Genomic DNA, 17,581 nt, shown 5'->3' with positions numbered 1-17,581 from the left:
ATTCAACTTTTAACTCAAATTGTTACATTATCATTTGTAATGAAAAAAAATATATTACAATTAAAAAGAAGTATTTTGACTATTGGCCTCTACTACACATATGTACATACATAAGTAGATTCTAACTGAAGCAGCAGTCTTCATGTGGAACATACTTTACAAACAGGGATCCTCATTTGTTTAAGTGCTGGACCCAAATGTCATATCCTACCCTGGTACACAGGTTTGTGAACATACACATCCACTTTTAGTTTAATCGTGAAGCTATTCAGACAGAAGTGAGCTCTGTTTTTGGCTCTGACCCACTCTGGGTGCCACATTTCTACATATCAAGCCAAAGGGAGCTTGACATATTTCCTAGTATAGGAAACCAGTTGAAGTTGACCTGGGTGTCATTTCTGTCTCTTCTCATTCAGATTTCTCAGGAGGAACTACTTCCATCAGTAGCTGGAGATGCATAGTGATGGGCCCTGATGAAGGTCAAAGGTCACAGCAGTATCAGTATTTTGTGGGAGTTAGTTCACAATGAGCACAACATGACTATTTGTTTTCATCTTTTCGACCACATTTATTATGAATCCAGTGATGATTATATGAACCATTTCAGTATTTTTTGAGATTACCTCCATTATTATTTGCACAGGTATGTTCCTAGAGAGCATGAAATATTAATTAATATTGAGTTAACTTACTCATGAGTTTGCGTGCCCAGTTGACCTTCAGGTGGATGAAAGGGTAGTAAAGGAGGAGTCCACTAAAGATAAAGATAGTACAGTAAAGGTACTCCAGGTCTGGCTTATCAATGATAGGGGCCAGCACCAAGTAGCAGGACACCAGGACCATTAGGCATGGTATGACAATCGGCACCTTTGGGTAATCACACAGAATTCACTGTTTACTTTTTAGTTGTGCTGTTTTTGTGCAGTTACATGTCCTTTGAAAACTGTGCAAAGCCACCGCCAAGCCTTACCTTCACTGGTCTGTGGAATTCTTTCCTGGTGAAACGCATGACTATGAGAGCCAAGGCTGTCAGACCATAGAATGCCCACTGAGCAAAGCTGAAGTAGTTAATGAGGGTGTTGATGTCCGCTGGGATGATATAGAAAATAGCCAAAATACCCTAAAACATAAAACAGTAAGAGAAACCAAAAAGTGACTGGTTACCAGGACAAAATTCTGTATCTTGGTCACTTGGCCACAACACAGTAATTTGCTTATCATATTAAAAAAAATCAAATGACAAAATTTTCTTTTTTTTCATATTATGTTCATGCATTGTGAGAATTAAGATTGCACAGTGAATGCCCATGCAGAGGTATTTTAACATTAAATAAGTAAGACAGTCATGATGAATAACCAGATCAAATTAAAAAGTACATAAGTTGACTCATTAAATATACAGAACTCACATTGAATATGAGAGCAGGGGACGGCGTGTACCGCCTCAGACTAATATAGGATAAGATTTTCACCATGTGACCCTCTCTACCAGATACATAGGCCAGCCTGTAAGAATAGAAAGATAACAAAATAGGTTTTATCTTGGTTAGTATAATTGTTGAACTGCACATTTCTTATAGTGATTTTTTCTATGTGTATCTCTTTCCTCTTTTTTCTCAAAATCTCTCCAAGATCATTTCAAACTTTGCACATGCACACAAATATGCACACCACATTAGCATTGTATTTGTATAAAGTGACAGTTGTCTTTCTCTACCTGCCAGCAGTGAAGCAGCTTCCATTGGCAGAGCCAAATGTAGACAAGACAACAAAAAGTGGAACAATCCAAGACAGAGGGTAAAGGACTCTGTCTCCAAAAGTCTAAAGGGACACAAACAAATCCTTTAGAAAAGACAAGGCAGAGTAAATGAATACTGAGCCATTTCATGTTCAATCTTTGGAAAAATACAATACATTTACACATACTTTATACACATGTGAAATAATGAATGTCTTCTGTAAGGCAGTTCTTACTATATTATGCTCATTTTTTTACCACACCGAGGGAGTCATTATGAAACTAACTATAAACCTTAATGACTATTAGCCCTCTGGTAACCATGGAAATCTTCTTACCACGGCAACAGCTGGAGACAACAGCAATTCAGTGGTGCTCATAACAGTGAAGTAAGCAACATTGACCAACACGTAGCACACAGACACCAAAGGAATCCCAATGAGGATGGACAGTGGCAGGTTCCTGTGGCAAATTGACAGAAAGAGTCTATTATATAAGTAAGAAAGACATTGTGGACTGTACACATGTAAACAAGAATATGTGCTTCATGTATCTGAAACAAATACTGTATGAACACTTAAAAGCAAGCCTTCTTGTTTGTTCAGTGTATCTATACAAGCCTATAGAATTAGACACACTGATCTGACTTTTTATACTATTACAGAGTTTTTCAGAGTAATTGTAATTTTTGACTGGGCTGAGTTCAGATTTATGTGTATGGGAATCTCTTACCTGTATGGGTCTTTCAGCTCCTCTGTGATGAAATTCAGCTGATTCCTGAAAAAAACAACATGAGAAAACAAAAAACATATTTTATGTGTCTGCTACAAATAGTCTGCCTTAAAGCAATACCAACAACTCTAATACAATCAAAGGTGATTGTTCTCTAAAATCACTGTCCTCTGCAGAGCAGCTTACTGAAATTTGCATGGGCTGAGAGAACTTAGCTCTTCACAGGGAGTTAAAAAGAGACTTTTTCAGTCCATGGAAAACCTGGTTAACTGTTGATTTAACCGCACTGTGTGGGACATTTGGACTTGGAGTTGATAAAAAGGTGCATGTCTTGGGGTTGAATCCACACATTTGAGAAGGGGCATGGGGTTACAGAGTAGCTGAAAGGCGGTGTGCTGCTGTTGAATTGTTAAGACCTTTCTGGAGAACAAAAAGGATGCCACCACCACCACATGAAAACACCTTGGTTTTTAAGAGGGTCACAGTGCTCCTCACATGAAGTAAGCACAGTATTCATTCAGTTGAGAAAGAACAATTCAATGAATTGCTTTAGACAGAGCAAAGTGAAGAGAAGTACAGATGTTACCATCCATCATAAGCCCAAAGCCCGTTGTAAAACGCAAGTCCAATTGTTCCAATAGACGATGAGCTGCCCTCAAAGGCATTTGAAAAACTTTTCGATTTTCCTGGACACAAATAACAGTTATTAATATTATTAAGTACAATAATTGAAAAGGCAGAGTTGTGCTTCAAAGCCAATGATAAAACATGAAAGCTCACCTTGTGCCAACATAAGAATCCCGGCTACTACTATGACAAGAATGATGAAAAGTTTGGCTGCTGTGAAGAGGTTCTGCATGTAGCTCGCCAGTTTGACACTCAAACAGTTGACAGTGACAATCAGAACTGAAAAAAAGCAGTATGTCAGAATTGACAACTTGAACGTTTGAGATTAAAAACATCTCTCAAAGAACATGTTATAGTATAATACTTAAACCTTAATTGATTTTTCCTTTGACTTAGACATGAATAATTTACTTACAATGCATCACAGTTTTTTATTTTTCTCTTGTAATATTGTGCAAAATTAGTTCATCTAGCATAACCAGCCCAAGGTTTAAAGTTGAAGTATGTAACTCTGACACCAAGCGTTTACAAATGGTACTGCAGCTCACATTCAAAACACTGGAGAGAGCTGTCACTCCCCGCCCCCTCCTCCCAGAGTTGACATTCACGCGGGTTGCCAGTTGTTGGACGTGATCCTGCACGTGCACGAGACAAGCGCAACATACACAATGTGGAGTGAGGACGCGGGGTTACACTAGGTGTCTGTCCAGGGACGGGGGCAGGAGGGGGTGCTCATTCACTCCAGATTCCGGGACTTTACCTCTCATTTGTGGGCGTCATGGAGACGCTATCAATATGCGGGAGACTTTTGGGATGTCTGCACAGTGTAAGTTGACCGGCTAATGTGTATGTTATTATTACTCATTGTTGAACGTAACCGCTGTGAAACAGATTCACCAGCTTCTTACTGTCACCGCTCCCTCCCTCTTCATCCACTCTACCTCACCCCACCACAGTTAACACAACATCGTCTTGTAGCCGCTCTCTGACGGAGCAACTCTGTCCTCCATTCAGTGTTTTGAACTTTTATAAATAACAGGGAGGCGGAATAAAGTAGTATTATCCCTGCATTGAACAGACTGTCTGAGAGCAAAGGAGAGTGTCACCGTCACACACACACACACACACACACACACACACACACACACACACACACACACACACACACACACACAGTGAGTTAGCTGCTCCTCTCCTCCGTATCAGCGGGTGCAGCTGAATGCTGTGTGACAGAGACAGTGGTGTAGAGACAACTCTCCACAGAGACAGCGGTATAGGGACACTCTCCTGGATGCTGAAACGCTACTGACTTGGTGATTGTTAGATAGGTGGTGGGTGGCGCATCAGGCCAAAACACAGAATGACAACATAAACATTACTTGTGGGCTGCAACTGAGCTTTTCAAATGTGAATATTGCTGTCAGTGATGTCAGTGTTTGAAATTAACATGATTCCTTAATGTCTGGTGACATTTTAGGGCCATTTTATGGTTACTTGGAATGTATTTGTTACATACAGCTACTTTAAGTGAACTTTTTTATAATATTGGATTGTTTAAAAATGTTCTTTGTTGTATGTTTCATTTGATGTGACATTCACTGCAAATGAAATGTGCAGTACAAATTATATGCATTATTATTATTAAATACCACTTGTATTTACTCTCAACAATACAACAACAAACTGCTAAGCACATTGATAATTAACAGGTTATTGATTTTCCTCTATACACACACAAAGGGAAGACTTCAGTGGTCAGTACAATTATAATATGTCCATCAATCTGTAACATCTACAATCTGTGTGAAATTGACTGCTTTTAACCATTAACTGAAAATCATTACAGTGGAACTCACATATAGCTGCTGCCGACAGACACTTGGTAACAATGAGAGGAGGAGTGCAGCCAGGGTAGAAAGGTGTGGAGGCATATTCTGCAAAGCTCAGTGTGATGATGGCAAAGGCAGAGGGCTTCAGCACCATAACAGTGGTCCAAGAGTAAAGGTAGGCTAAGAGGGAGCCAAAAGCCTCCATTAAATACGAATACTCCCCCCCAGATTTGGTGATCATGGTGCCGAGCTCAGCATAGCACAGGGCCCCTGTGCACAAAACACACAGAGACAGAGAAAGGAGGAAAGATGTAAAGCAAACTGACTACTAGAATTTACAATGAAATACAATCTACAAGACGTTTCTCAGTTAATGTCCTTATTATTTCTTTATGAAAAAGAAATATGTTTCTTCAGTAGATTGGAGAAACAACATACTGTGTATATTTAGATTGGGTATTGTGGGAGATACTTTTTTTATTTCTATGAACCACTGTTTTCTCTGGTATTTTATTACCCAGGACTGAACTTGGCACGGTGTGTTAACACTTAGAAGGTACATGGTACAAGGACAAAACTGGCTCATAATATTTTATTACAAAGAACATTTCAGGGTGTTAGTAATGATTACACTGCTGCTGCCAAACCAACCTTAATGATAAACATTAACATTTACCACCTTTAAACTAAAGGACAAAGTATCAAAACCTTAGGTATAAAATGAGAGATTTAGAACACAAACCCAGAATCTTTAACCAAGCTCATAAAGAGCAGCTTGGCTGTGTGAAAGTCTTGGCAAGTTTCCATCAAATAAAGGAACTCTTTCAGCAGTATGTTTGATACATCTGTTGTTAAACACAAAAACACAAGTTTCTCCTTGTGTCCTTTGAGTGACATCATTTTGTCCAGTGTGGCATCTCTTGTTAAAGCACTATGGAGATGATGTATGTTTACCAGAACAGAGAAAACTGAAACATGTGCTGTTAAGCAAACACCAACTGCTGCATCTGACAGACATGTTCAATTGGTTTCTGATGATTCCCTCCCCGCATAACAGAGGGCCATACATATACATGAGGATTTAGTGAGATATGGTTGGAATTAGAATTGAGTTGTACGTGTTACACAGCAAAGTATGTTATATATATTTTCTTTATACAGTAATTTATCCCATAAGAAGATACAAAGAAGTGGCAAAAATATAACAAAAACAATGTCTTATAAAGTGATGTCATAGGTATGCTGTTTGCTTAGAGGATGTACAATTTTTGGTCTATGTATACGTGTGTTTGTGTTTCAGTCAGTCCACAGCCCTTGTTTAAGTACACTTGTATCTATCAGAAAGCCCCTTGAAAAAGGGGCTCAGATACGCTGCTTGGTAAGGTAGGACACAGCAGCAGAGAGATAAACGTCTTTTGTTTTCTTTTCTTTTCTTTTCTTTTCTTTTCTTTTCTTTTCTTTTCTTTTCTTTTCTTTTCTTTTCTTTTCTTTTCTTTTCTTTTCTTTTCTCTTTCCTTTGCTTTGCTTTGCTTTGTTGAAAAACATGATGGAAAGGTCAAGATGTAGCCCTCTTGGCTTTTTTATGAAAGCACAAGGTGCTTGTGATAAACTTTGCCTCTCCAGACTCCCTGAAGGACATCCTCTGATTGAATTCTGCCACCTCTGATGCAGCTAGAGACTCTCGATGACACACTTATTTGATTTTCAGACAACACCATCAATAGCTAATAAGACCCAGGTGCCATCTTATGACCAGCTTACCAGGTTTACGTGATTCATAATGTTATAATGATATACGCAATTGGATGTTGCTTTTTCACACAAGCTTAGCACAAATCACACTTAACAGGTCCCCTCAGGCAAGAACTTTTTTCCATCTTTTAGTTTTGTGTCCAACACAAACAGCTGACAGGGACACTAGCTTGGATAGCAGTTCTGCTTGCGACTGCAGCCTATTCATGTGTAAAGTGAGGATTGGCTTCAACCAGTGAAAATACTCATGTTTGGGCTCTACCTCAAGTTCAAATTTGAAAATTGAGCTCCCAGCTTAACATTATTGACAGTTCATGATGAATGTCTCTAATAGTTATTCAGGCATACAAAGGACAAGGCAGCTGTAAATCTCAAATCTCTTAGCTTTCTTGCAGCCAACCTCCCTCCTATCCAACACAAGACGTGTCTTTTGTTTCATTTACTATCATTTACACCTCTCAATTTAATTCCAACCATTAAACCATCACCTCAAAAATGACAAAATTGCATGTGTTATATAACCAGAGCTATTATCATTATTATTGTGTCTATCATGTTCACTGTGTGTCAGGAACTGAAATACTCTGTGAATCTCTGAGTCAGTCTCTATGCAAAATGAAAGAGACACAGATATCTCTGATGCTGATTTAAGTGATGCATTAGTTTGATTTCCCTTCTTACCCAGAGTGGCTAACACACCACAGGCAGCCCAGATAAGGAGGCAGGGTCCCACAGCTCCAGAGTACAGCAGAACAGACTTGGGAGAAATGAAGATGCCTGAACCAATCATAGTCCCCACAATCAGACAGATGCCGCTCAGCAGACCAACCTGAGCTCACATACACAGAAAAAAAGAATAGTTACTTCAAAGGTCACATCTCTTGGGTGTTATCCAGCATCCGTTTCAAAGGAACTTATCTTAGGCAATTAGATTTCACTAAAGTTTAAAACACACTGGGATTTATGTTGTGATATGATTGTGTTGTGAAATATAAATTACTTTACTAGCTGAAAGCCAAACCAATGCTAAAAGACAACTGAATATTTGACTTATGAATAACTTATAAATGTCTCAGGTTTGTTTCTTTATTCTAAGCTGTCACAATTTAGTCATGGTTATAATTTACCCAGTGAAACACTTTCATTCCCCCTCAATTCCTGTTAGGGCTTAGGAGGCTTAGGGGACCAAGACAGCACCATGGAAATCATTGTGGAGTTAATGTCTAGAGACAGTTGTTGTGGTACTGCCTGGTACTAAGTCTCAACCACCATTACTTTAAAAAAAAAAGTATGGTGGGATCCTACAGTTTGAACATCTAATGAGACTTTTTCCCACACACATACAAAGAAAAGGAAAAGAGATACACACACATACTCACATCCTTTTGAAGCACAGTGGCTTTCACAGGCAGCTTGTCTTCAGCCTGAGAGTCCACGCTGAGGCCAGTGGAGCCATTCTTTGACTCCTTCCTCTTCCTAATGCTGTCTTCACCCATTTCAGTCTGCCAGTGCATGTGAAAACACAAAATCATGCACGTAAAAATGTTTATTTTGGTATCTCATTTGAGTTGAAATTCTGATCAGATTTTGTTAATACATTGATTGAGTTTATGCTCATTTTGTTGGTTTCATAATTGTGCACTTATTAAGGTATGTACTTTTTATAGAGATGATGGCTGTTAAGTTGTAAGTTTTCTACCTGCATCCTGATACAATGTGTTCAACTTAAGCTCATCCCTTGGTCTCTGTGTCTCCTTTATTACTATCACTCAGCACAGCATTTACCTCCATGAACCCAGACACTGGTCCACTACTCAGGTAACTAGTCCAAGCTTACTTATGGGTTTCAATCATTACAGGAAGGTTAACAGGGTTACAGTAATTCCTGGTGAGCCAGCCCAGAGGTAAATTACTGAATTTGCATTTCAGATTTAATATTGATCTCAAACCAAAATGGATATCATTCAGAAGCAGATGAAAAAGCTGGGGATGAGAGAGATGAGGGAATTGCAGATTTCCTGAAACAATATGGTCCACAAACATAATCATACAAGCAAAATGATCTTACCTTAGAGCTTCTCCAGAGCTTAACAGTAGAGTTCAACTCAGGAGCTCCTATACAGGAATTATAACCGTTTTTACCCTGTGTTCACACAGTTGAAGATATTGGTATTAGCTATCACATACACGCTCTTGCTAGTGTTTACACACAGAGAGTGGGGGATAGTACAACTGGGTCTTACCATACTGAGCTTAAATATTATTCTAAACATCATTCTTAAGAACATGATGTCCCACAGAAGAGTTAAATGATAACTCACCTGATTCACATATAGCTGAACATCACCATCAGCTGTGGCATCTCCTGTTAAGGCACACCATTGAAAGTTGATAAGCCACCTCTCCCACCTCAATGTAGTGGAGCTGTGAGTTCTCACAGCACAGGTTTTAAGTTCTCCAGAAGGGCAATATATGGTGGTGGAGCATATTGTATAGAGGGATAACAGTGCACTGCAGACACAGTCTTCACTGAGACTCAGTGGTTTCTCAGGCAAGGCATCAACATGCAGCAAAAGCTATGTGCATGAGACAACAGGAGAAGAAGGAAAATAAATATATGCTACCTTACATACAGTCACCCTAGAACTCACTAAACAGGTATGAGCCATTCAGAGCCAGTTAGTAACAGTAACTGCAAAGCAACAGACAAGAGAGCCTTCAATGCTAAGGGAGCTTACGCTAACAAACCAAGAAAAATGGAAACCAGAGAAACAGGAAAAAGGGTCTGTTGATCAGACCAAAAACCAAAGCTCCAGACCTAAACCATCGTACTGTTTTTCATTGTGGAGAATATGTCACATTAAACCTGACTGTGAAAAGGATGCAACCCCAGCTCAGGTCTCAGAGAAAGGAAGTTGCTTAAAGAAAAGCTAAGGATATGGGAACTGGAAAACCCCACAGCTGCAACTAAACACATAAACTAGGGACAGTCTCAGTTATGGGGTAGCTGTAGCTAGTCAATCATGTCCCTCTTAAGCAGGAGCAGCATGCCTACAAACTGCCTAAAGGCTTAGTAGGATCCAAATGCACGGCTTCAGTAAGAATAACTGGTTTTGATTGTAACTGTACTCTGGATATTTATTCACAAGTAACTACAATCTCAGAGTTACTTTAAAAACACAACTTTTCAGATCAAGACATCAGACCACTTCGCGATTTTTTAGAGAAAGAAGGTGCAGCTGTCCCATACTTTGGTTATGTAGAGATGTCTGTTTCATTCACAAATTTCTTGAAATTGACATTTAAATACCAACACTTGCTCTTGTTGTTCATGATGTCCACCCTGATAGCCAAACACCAGTGCTGATAGGAACCAACACACTGGATATGCTCTATGTTCTAAAAATCCCAAATTCCCTAGCTGGTCCATACTGTACTGTACACACTTGAGCTGAGACAGAAAAAGAAACAAAGACGACAAGTCAGGTTTAGTCACTTTGCTGAGCAAGACTACAGCTGTCATCCTAGCCGATCCGACTGTTGTTCTTGAAGGGGCAGCCGAGGCTCTTCACCCTTCAGCAGACAAATGCTCTATTACTGAGCACCCTACCCAGTCCTCCTTGCCTGGTGGCCTCTGTATCAAGAATTGCTTGATCCCCCTTCCTACTTGTGCGCCAATACAAAGTCCCAATGAATCAGAGCAGGACATTACTATTCTACCTACCTGTGTCATCGGAGAGCTTGGAGCTTTCCAATGTATTTTGTCTTAACACAATAGGATCAGTGCAAATGACTCAAACAAACCCCAGATATCCAAGTTGAGCTTTAACTTTGGTAATTCTCCCATAGAACCGGAGTAGAAAGAATAAATCTACAAAAAGCACACAGTGACCAAGGTTCTGATTTTGAGTCTAAGCTGATCAAGGAGCAACTCCCTATGAGCTGATGTTTGGACTCAAGCCCAGATCGGCTGTAGATCTAGCTTTTTGATTTCTCCTGAAAGGAGACCAGCAAAAATATAATTTGCAATATGTACAGAATCTCAAATCCAGCTAAAAAGAAAGCTACCAATTTGCTTCCAGAAATGCACAGACAGTCACTGAGAAGAACAAGGCCCAATTTGATTTAAGTGAGATACTGTCATCCATGCTGTGATCAAACGTGCTAGAGATCTGCCAGTTTACACCGTTAAACCAGAAGGCAAAGAGGGCCCTACCTATATATCTCCACAGGGATCAACCACTGAGAACACAGTTGACGAGGAAATTTTATTTTAATTCTAGATTGTCTTTTGAGTATCCTATACCTGTAAAAGACAACGCTGCCAGAATACTGGCCCACAGTCTGATTCTGTTCCTTCCTTCAGACAATCAACCTATGGACATGCTATTTCAGTAGAGCTTTTGAATAGAAATCCGCCACGGACACCTGGCAAACATGATGAAAACTCAAACAGTCTATTTAAGAGTCAAGATTAATCCTCTGACATATCTCGAATGGAAAAGGGAACCCAGATCATGAAGCAACCTGAGATTCTACAAGATGATGATCCCATCACATCTCAACCTCCGAGAAGGTTAGAGAGAAACCAACAACCACTACAAAGACTTGACTATTCAGATCTTGGAAATCCCTCAATTACTGTAGTGAAGTCATTGTTCCAGGGCTTAAGTTAAGCCTTTATTGATTCTCTAATTAATGATGATAGAGCTTTTGTGACATCATTCCCACTACAAACATATAGTAACATGCCCCAGGGTGTGTATGATATTTAAAAGGGGTGGGTGTAACCAGTAGTAATGTTTCCTTATTTTATTTCATTTTATTTCATTTTTCTATACTTTCTGGTTTGTAAAAGTTATTAGGTTGATCCCTTTGAAATCTCTTTCAAATCAAGGTGTGAAAGAGATTTCACACCTGTTACACCTTTCACCTAACTAGTCAAAGTTGACTTATTTGTCTCAATCATTACAGGCAGGATAGCACAGTTACACAAACACACTGGTCCGTTACCAAGTCCAGCGGTAGGCTTTCCTCACTTCTAGTTAAAACAATGAGGCTCACACAAGAAAAAACTACTTCTTCAAAGTCCACACAAAACATTTTTTTCACAATGTTAATCTTGTGATTTTACTCATCGTATTAAAAGGTGCTAACCCTGATCTATTGCACAGATTTTGTTTTTATTTTTTCTTTAAGGTCCTAGGTGATGACTGATAGTAGGTCTGAGCCAAAAACGCATTAAGTGGTATCTTACAGCACTGTCAGCAGGGCCACTCAAGAAAATGTTAGCAAAATATTAGCATTTGGAGACTTGATCAAGTTTTAGAAAAATTTAATCTACCCTAAAAGCAAGGCTTAATTATTAAGTTTTGATCTAGTTCAGGATTTAATATATTCCAAGAAGTAACACAACTTATAAAAAACATTGTTGCTGTTTGCTGTGTAAATTTAAAAAATAAAATAAGAAAAGGTTTATTCAGCTTGATGCACTTTTTGTAAGTATTAAAATTATGAGTGAGTGTTCTGCAGTATCTTAAGAAATAGACTAATGGCATATTTTAAGGACAGAGGTGGTTGAAAATAGGTTTGTAAGAGCAACTTTGTTCGCATTCATTCATTTTATCGAGTCAAATTAATTTTTTACACCTCCAACACATGCAAGATGAGATACTGGACAAACTGTAAACACACTACACAGTCCACACCATAATGTCTAACTGCCAAACGTTATGTTAATGTCTAACAAACATAAAAACATTCTTCCTTTAAATGTTTTACTTACATATGACCAGCACTATAACCGCCTCAGAGATGCTCTATGATCCTTCAGTTAAGCTGTTTTCAAATCCAGGTGCAGTGATGTGAACCCACAAATTATACTGAGCCCAGTTAAGCAAGGGAATGCAGGAATGTCTGATGCAGATGAAAACCTGGGGCTCCCTGTAACCAAGCACACTACTGCTGTGGGAGGTTCCTAGACCTGATTGGACATGCCAGATGGCCCTGGAGGAAAAAGGAGGTGGACACTCAGAGTGAATGAAATCCAGTCATCAAAAACATTCTCAAAGGGAAATGATTGCTTCTTGTTTTTGTTTTTTCAGATCACTTTTTTTAATTACAGTGCACTAATATTTTCTTTATTATTACATCACTATTATTTCCTTTCTTTCTTTTTTTCAATATATAACAATCAAAATGAGCCACACTCATATAATATTATATGGTTGTGGTGTAATAACAGGCATAATGCCAAGTTTCAGTAAGCAAAACAGATAGTGCCATTCCTCATTATCAGCAGTGTTTTGTGACAGATCAGTGTATCTGTTATGTGTTATCAGTTTATGTGTTGCTAAGGTAATAAATAGGCCATCAATCCCATGGAGATGCTACAAGGGGTCACTGATCCATGAAGGGATGTTTTATAGTTGTTGTTTTGTTATTTTTACTAGTTTTTATTATATTGTCCATGCTTTCAAGGCAGTTCAGTTTTCAATAAAAACTCTGATATACTCCCTCTGCTGTAAGCTTGCTTAGCCTGACTTCCTTCACAATGCCTCTTTGATAAGGATATATGACACCAATGTGTGTGTGTGTGTTTGTGTGCGTGTGTGTGTGTGTGTGTGTGTGTGTGTGTGTGTGTGTGTGTGTGTGTGTGTGTGTGTTTTTTTTTTTACATTCCCTCTCCAATCTGTGCCTCATTATCCTTTCTTCTCTTCAAAAATGCCCCTGTGTTTTTGTGTGTGTGTTTAAGTTCTTATTTAACTTCTGAGCATTTCCAACTTCTTTAATTTCACTTCAACTTATAATTTATAAGCTGAGAGTCAATATTGATGGTTGAGTCTGAATCTAAAATAATATCAGAAATTCAAATGACATTGATATTGTAAACTACTGCTTGGAGGATGCCAAGTTAATAAAGCTATTTAATCATATACGCATCATAGATTTTATTACACACTTATCTCCACTTCAGCATAAGTCCTGTTTTGTCTTGAAAAGTCAGACCCCTGCGATGTTGACTGAGGCTCCCCTTTATCTATATAAGCTCCAGCTTAAGTTGCAGACTAGTCTAGACTCTGAAATAGGGGGGGTGGTCTAAATATGAAAAGAATTTGCTTATATGATTGACCAAAAACAATGAAAAGTATAGATGTTAATTAAAACTAGCAGATTGTTTTCTGTGGCATCTACATGGATTTTGAGCATGACCTGTGACATATCTTCTCGGCATGTTCAACATCAGATTCGATTTCTTTACATTTCAAACCAAGTTAAGAATAATTTCATTGGTTCAGGTACAAGGTGGAATCTTTCATACAGACTGCTGGGATAAAAAAAATAGATGGATACCTACTGAAAGACACTACAATATGTATATACAGTAGGTATGGCAGCTCTTGCTGCAACATACAGAACATGTGTTTGTAAAGCCTGTAATACTGTGGAACTTGAACAGTTGCCGCAGACACAGTTGCCGCAGACAGACAGCCTTGCCTGCTCATGGTAATCTACTACCACAAGAACACATTGGCACATGAACCCAGTAACCCTGACAAAAAGAATTTATGACTAATAACAGACTGCATGTTTCGGACACGGTCACTGGGGCTTAGGATCTGAGGACTGGGGGTATTTCTGCACAGCAACAAACTCAGTCTTGTTAAGCCTGTGTACTTAGAGTGCTGCATATTAGATTTTTGCTTGAAAAAATGTCTCCAAATGTATAACTCTTGCATTTTTGTTGCTACCTGTACAAATTCAGGTGGTGAAACATTCAGCTGATCTGGTGATAAGCATGGACATTTTACCACATGTACATTGTCAAATTTTATCCCATATTGTGTTATTCCTGAAATTACAAATACTATAATAATAATAATAATAATCATTATATTTTGCCTATAATAATAGTAAACAATATGTTTCATGTTCTATTTAAATTTACCTTTTGTATTATTGTAAGCCTGTAAGTTAAAGAATTTTACACCTTTCTCTTTTAAGCAACCGGGGATGAAAAGGAGGAATATCACACTCACGCCAATTTACTCACACCAATGCCTCTAGACCCGGTAAACATCATTAATAGTGTCAAGAAGAAATCAATGATATTACAATGTAGACTGTTCTTTGATTTATAGAAAAACGAAGCACAGTTTATGTTTTCAGAGTCATTAAAAATTGTGAAAAAGAAAAACTTAGACAGCACTCCGAATTGACTTTTTTTTATTGCTACATAGATGTTTCGGGCTTTACACCCTCCTTCAGCTTGTGTATTGACAATTTGGCAAGCAATAGACACAAGTTAATTATATATGTCCACAACTGGTACAACAGGTCTATCCCAGCAGGGGGAGCCACAATTATATGATAGAAAATAATATGTAATAAAAAAGATCTTTTTTAAAGAAAAAAACAACAACACAGATTGCGTTTCCTTTATAATAAACAAGAAAATGAAATCTCTTTATTCAACCCACTGGGAATTAAATTATCAAGGGAGTGTATCCAACAAGCCTCCCTCATTTAAAGGTGAGCAATGTTACAATGTTGTAAAAACTGGTGGTTTCTATGGGCTTTGGTATTTGATTGCAATAGATTTTGTAAAATATAAATGAAGAAATATTTTTTCGAAAGAAAGAAAGAAAAGGTGATATTGGCCACGCTCAGTCACTTCTGTTATTAAAAAAGTTTTTCTGGGTTCCCTGATTAATTTAATAGTTTGTGCAAAATACAAAACATATTTTGATCAAAAATATTAAAGTGCATCAGTTCCATAAAATCCAGTGATAGACACCTTAAAACGGTCTGATCTTGTTTCTGTGCAGCTCATGAGTCATCCAGCCTGTAGGTGGCACCAGTGGCTCAGATGAGACTCTCTGATCACTTCCACCAAAACAATGTGGGGAAACAACATTCCAGCGTGACCTTAACTTGCAGAGGTTCTTTAAAAATCAAATGAGTGAAAGTTAAGGAGACAAGCTCGTAGATACAGGATGAACACCGCTCTGAAGCACTGGAAGGAGGCGGCCACTCTCATCTTAGCCGCCGGTAACAGACTCGGCGTGGACGCTTTATCGTCGAGGACACCACCGGCCAGCGGCTGCTACGGACGGTCACACCTGCCACACAAGTCCCGCTATGATTACGACGTTTTACTGCTAAAACGAAGCAGTAAAAGTGGATTCATGCCCAATGCGTATGTGTTTCCCGGCGGTATGGTGGACTCTTCGGACTTTTCCAGTGAATGGTTGGACATTTTCAAATCTTTCACGAACTCTCCTAATTTCGGGTTGAGGAGCGTCAAACAGTCTGCGGAGACCAGACCTCCTATCTTCGCCACCAATCGGCTGAAACTGGGCTCCCCAATCCCGGGAGAGGTCGCCTTCCGGATCTGCGCCCTGAGGGAGACGTTTGAAGAGTCCGGTGTGCTCTTAGTTGTGCCTCAAACGGAGGAGGAAAGCTTGTTAAAAAGCACAGAGGACAGATGTGCTACTGATCAAATCCTCCACTACAAGGTAAACGAGCTGTGCAGTAATGAACTTACCAAGTGGAGGGCTTTGGTGAATCAGAACCCCTCCAACTTCATCAGGATGTGCAGAGAGTTGCAGGTGTTGCCCAACATCTGGGCTTTACATGAGTGGGGCAACTGGCTGACTCCTGCCGGCCGATACGGAGTGTCAAGGTTTGACACAGCTTTCTTCATCTGCTGCCTGCAGGAGACCCCCCACACACTGCAGGACCAGAGGGAAATAGTGCGCTTTCAGGTGATATATAAAGTCACTTTATAGAGCATACTTAAAACTTGTTGTGGAAAGTGCTTTACAGAATCTTAAGATGGGTAAGCAAAAAGATAAATAACATGTATGCAGGCATGTTATTTTTTTTATCACTGAGGGAACTCAGAAGCAGGTGTAAATTTGCAGTTCTTCAAACAGATGTGGAAGTGGCATCTGATTTTACTATCTTACAAGACTCAGTAAACCAGAAAATATTCACAGAATTTGGATTATTTTTCTTTAAAAGAGTACTCGGAACCATAGATCAATTATTAATTTCTGTCAATCAATTCAGCTCTATCAGTGCAGCTCTATCAGTCTCTGAAAATACTAACGGTGGTTGATGATTATATAACCACTACCTCTGTGTGTGTGTGTGTGTGTGTGTGTGTGTGTGTGTGTGTGTGTGTGTGTGTGTGTGTGTGTGTGTGTGTGTGTGTTTCAGTGGTCCACACCTTCAGAAGTCCTGCAAAGCTACCAGGCACGAGAGTTGTGGATCGCCCCTCCGCAGTTCTACGAGCTCAGCCGCATGTGCCGCTACCCTTTGCTGAGTGACCTCCACAAGTTTTCCAGCCAGCGAGCAACAGAGGGCTGCGAGCACTGGCTGCCTGTTATTTTACCAAAAGATGAACACTACATATCACTGCTGCCAGGTGCTGATCGTCTGTCTCATTCATTCCACCAATGAAACATGCCAAACAGATGTTTACTAAGTCAGTTTATATGTGATGCTGTTTTATAATATGAATATGAAGTGGTGTTCTGAATAATAACACTACTCTCACTACTCTCACTACTCTCTGCAGGTGACAAACTTTACCCGTTGAACAGTTCAGGAGAAGCTAACCCTCAGGTGGAGGATCGTCAGGATAATTCTGCACTGCACCGCATCCATATCTCAGATCCATACACTGTGACGCTACATGTCAACATCACACCCAAGTACAACCACCTGTTGCCTGTTGTCGGGTCAGCCGCACCACCTGACTTAAAAAGTGAGCTCTGATTTGCTCCATGTGCTGTACGAGCCCCTCAACTTCACTGTGCACACATGAAGAAAAACACTCTTAAAACAATACAAGTTTATTTTATTAATATCATTATTATTATTATTAAACATTCAT

The 17,581-nt window shown here is 39.2% G+C and overlaps 2 protein-coding genes across 2 annotated transcripts; one reads left to right on the top strand and one right to left on the bottom strand.

Annotated features, from left to right (window-relative positions):
• Nucleotides 1-381: 381 nt before the first annotated feature.
• On the bottom strand, nucleotides 382-8,192 carry slc7a9 (solute carrier family 7 member 9). Its single transcript, XM_053318502.1, has 12 exons — nucleotides 8,058-8,192; nucleotides 7,360-7,507; nucleotides 4,954-5,196; nucleotides 3,251-3,376; nucleotides 3,057-3,156; nucleotides 2,471-2,515; nucleotides 2,077-2,200; nucleotides 1,718-1,821; nucleotides 1,410-1,506; nucleotides 971-1,120; nucleotides 693-867; nucleotides 382-470 (listed from the first exon to the last, which is right to left on the bottom strand). Exons 1-12 carry the CDS (start codon nucleotides 8,190-8,192, stop codon nucleotides 409-411), a joined length of 1,509 nt encoding a protein of 502 aa, XP_053174477.1. The 3' UTR covers nucleotides 382-408.
• Nucleotides 8,193-15,594: 7,402 nt separating this feature from the next.
• On the top strand, nucleotides 15,595-17,581 carry nudt19 (nudix (nucleoside diphosphate linked moiety X)-type motif 19). Its single transcript, XM_053320635.1, has 3 exons — nucleotides 15,595-16,445; nucleotides 16,903-17,110; nucleotides 17,264-17,581. Exons 1-3 carry the CDS (start codon nucleotides 15,675-15,677, stop codon nucleotides 17,461-17,463), a joined length of 1,179 nt encoding a protein of 392 aa, XP_053176610.1. The 5' UTR covers nucleotides 15,595-15,674; the 3' UTR covers nucleotides 17,464-17,581.

The sequence above is a fragment of the Scomber japonicus genome, chromosome 1 (assembly GCF_027409825.1).
Source record: "Scomber japonicus isolate fScoJap1 chromosome 1, fScoJap1.pri, whole genome shotgun sequence".
Lineage (NCBI taxonomy): Eukaryota > Metazoa > Chordata > Actinopteri > Scombriformes > Scombridae > Scomber > Scomber japonicus.
The sequence above is the reverse complement of the archived record's forward strand: the minus strand, read 5'-3'. Positions and strand labels throughout refer to the sequence as shown.

Excerpts from the sequence above, each read along its gene's own strand:
- slc7a9 (XM_053318502.1), bottom strand. The coding sequence starts at position 8,192 with ATGCACTGGCAGACTGAAATGGGTGAAGACAGCATTAGGAAGAGGAAG. Across the intron at positions 7,508-8,057 it reads CCACTGTGCTTCAAAAGGAT|GTTGGTCTGCTGAGCGGCAT; the intron begins GTGAGTATGTGT and ends ATGTGAGCTCAG. Across the intron at positions 1,507-1,717 it reads AGCTGCTTCACTGCTGGCAG|GCTGGCCTATGTATCTGGTA; the intron begins GTAGAGAAAGAC and ends CTATTCTTACAG.
- nudt19 (XM_053320635.1), top strand. The coding sequence starts at position 15,675 with ATGAACACCGCTCTGAAGCACTGGAAGGAGGCGGCCACTCTCATCTTA. Across the intron at positions 16,446-16,902 it reads GGGAAATAGTGCGCTTTCAG|TGGTCCACACCTTCAGAAGT; the intron begins GTGATATATAAA and ends TGTGTGTTTCAG. Across the intron at positions 17,111-17,263 it reads CTACATATCACTGCTGCCAG|GTGACAAACTTTACCCGTTG; the intron begins GTGCTGATCGTC and ends TACTCTCTGCAG.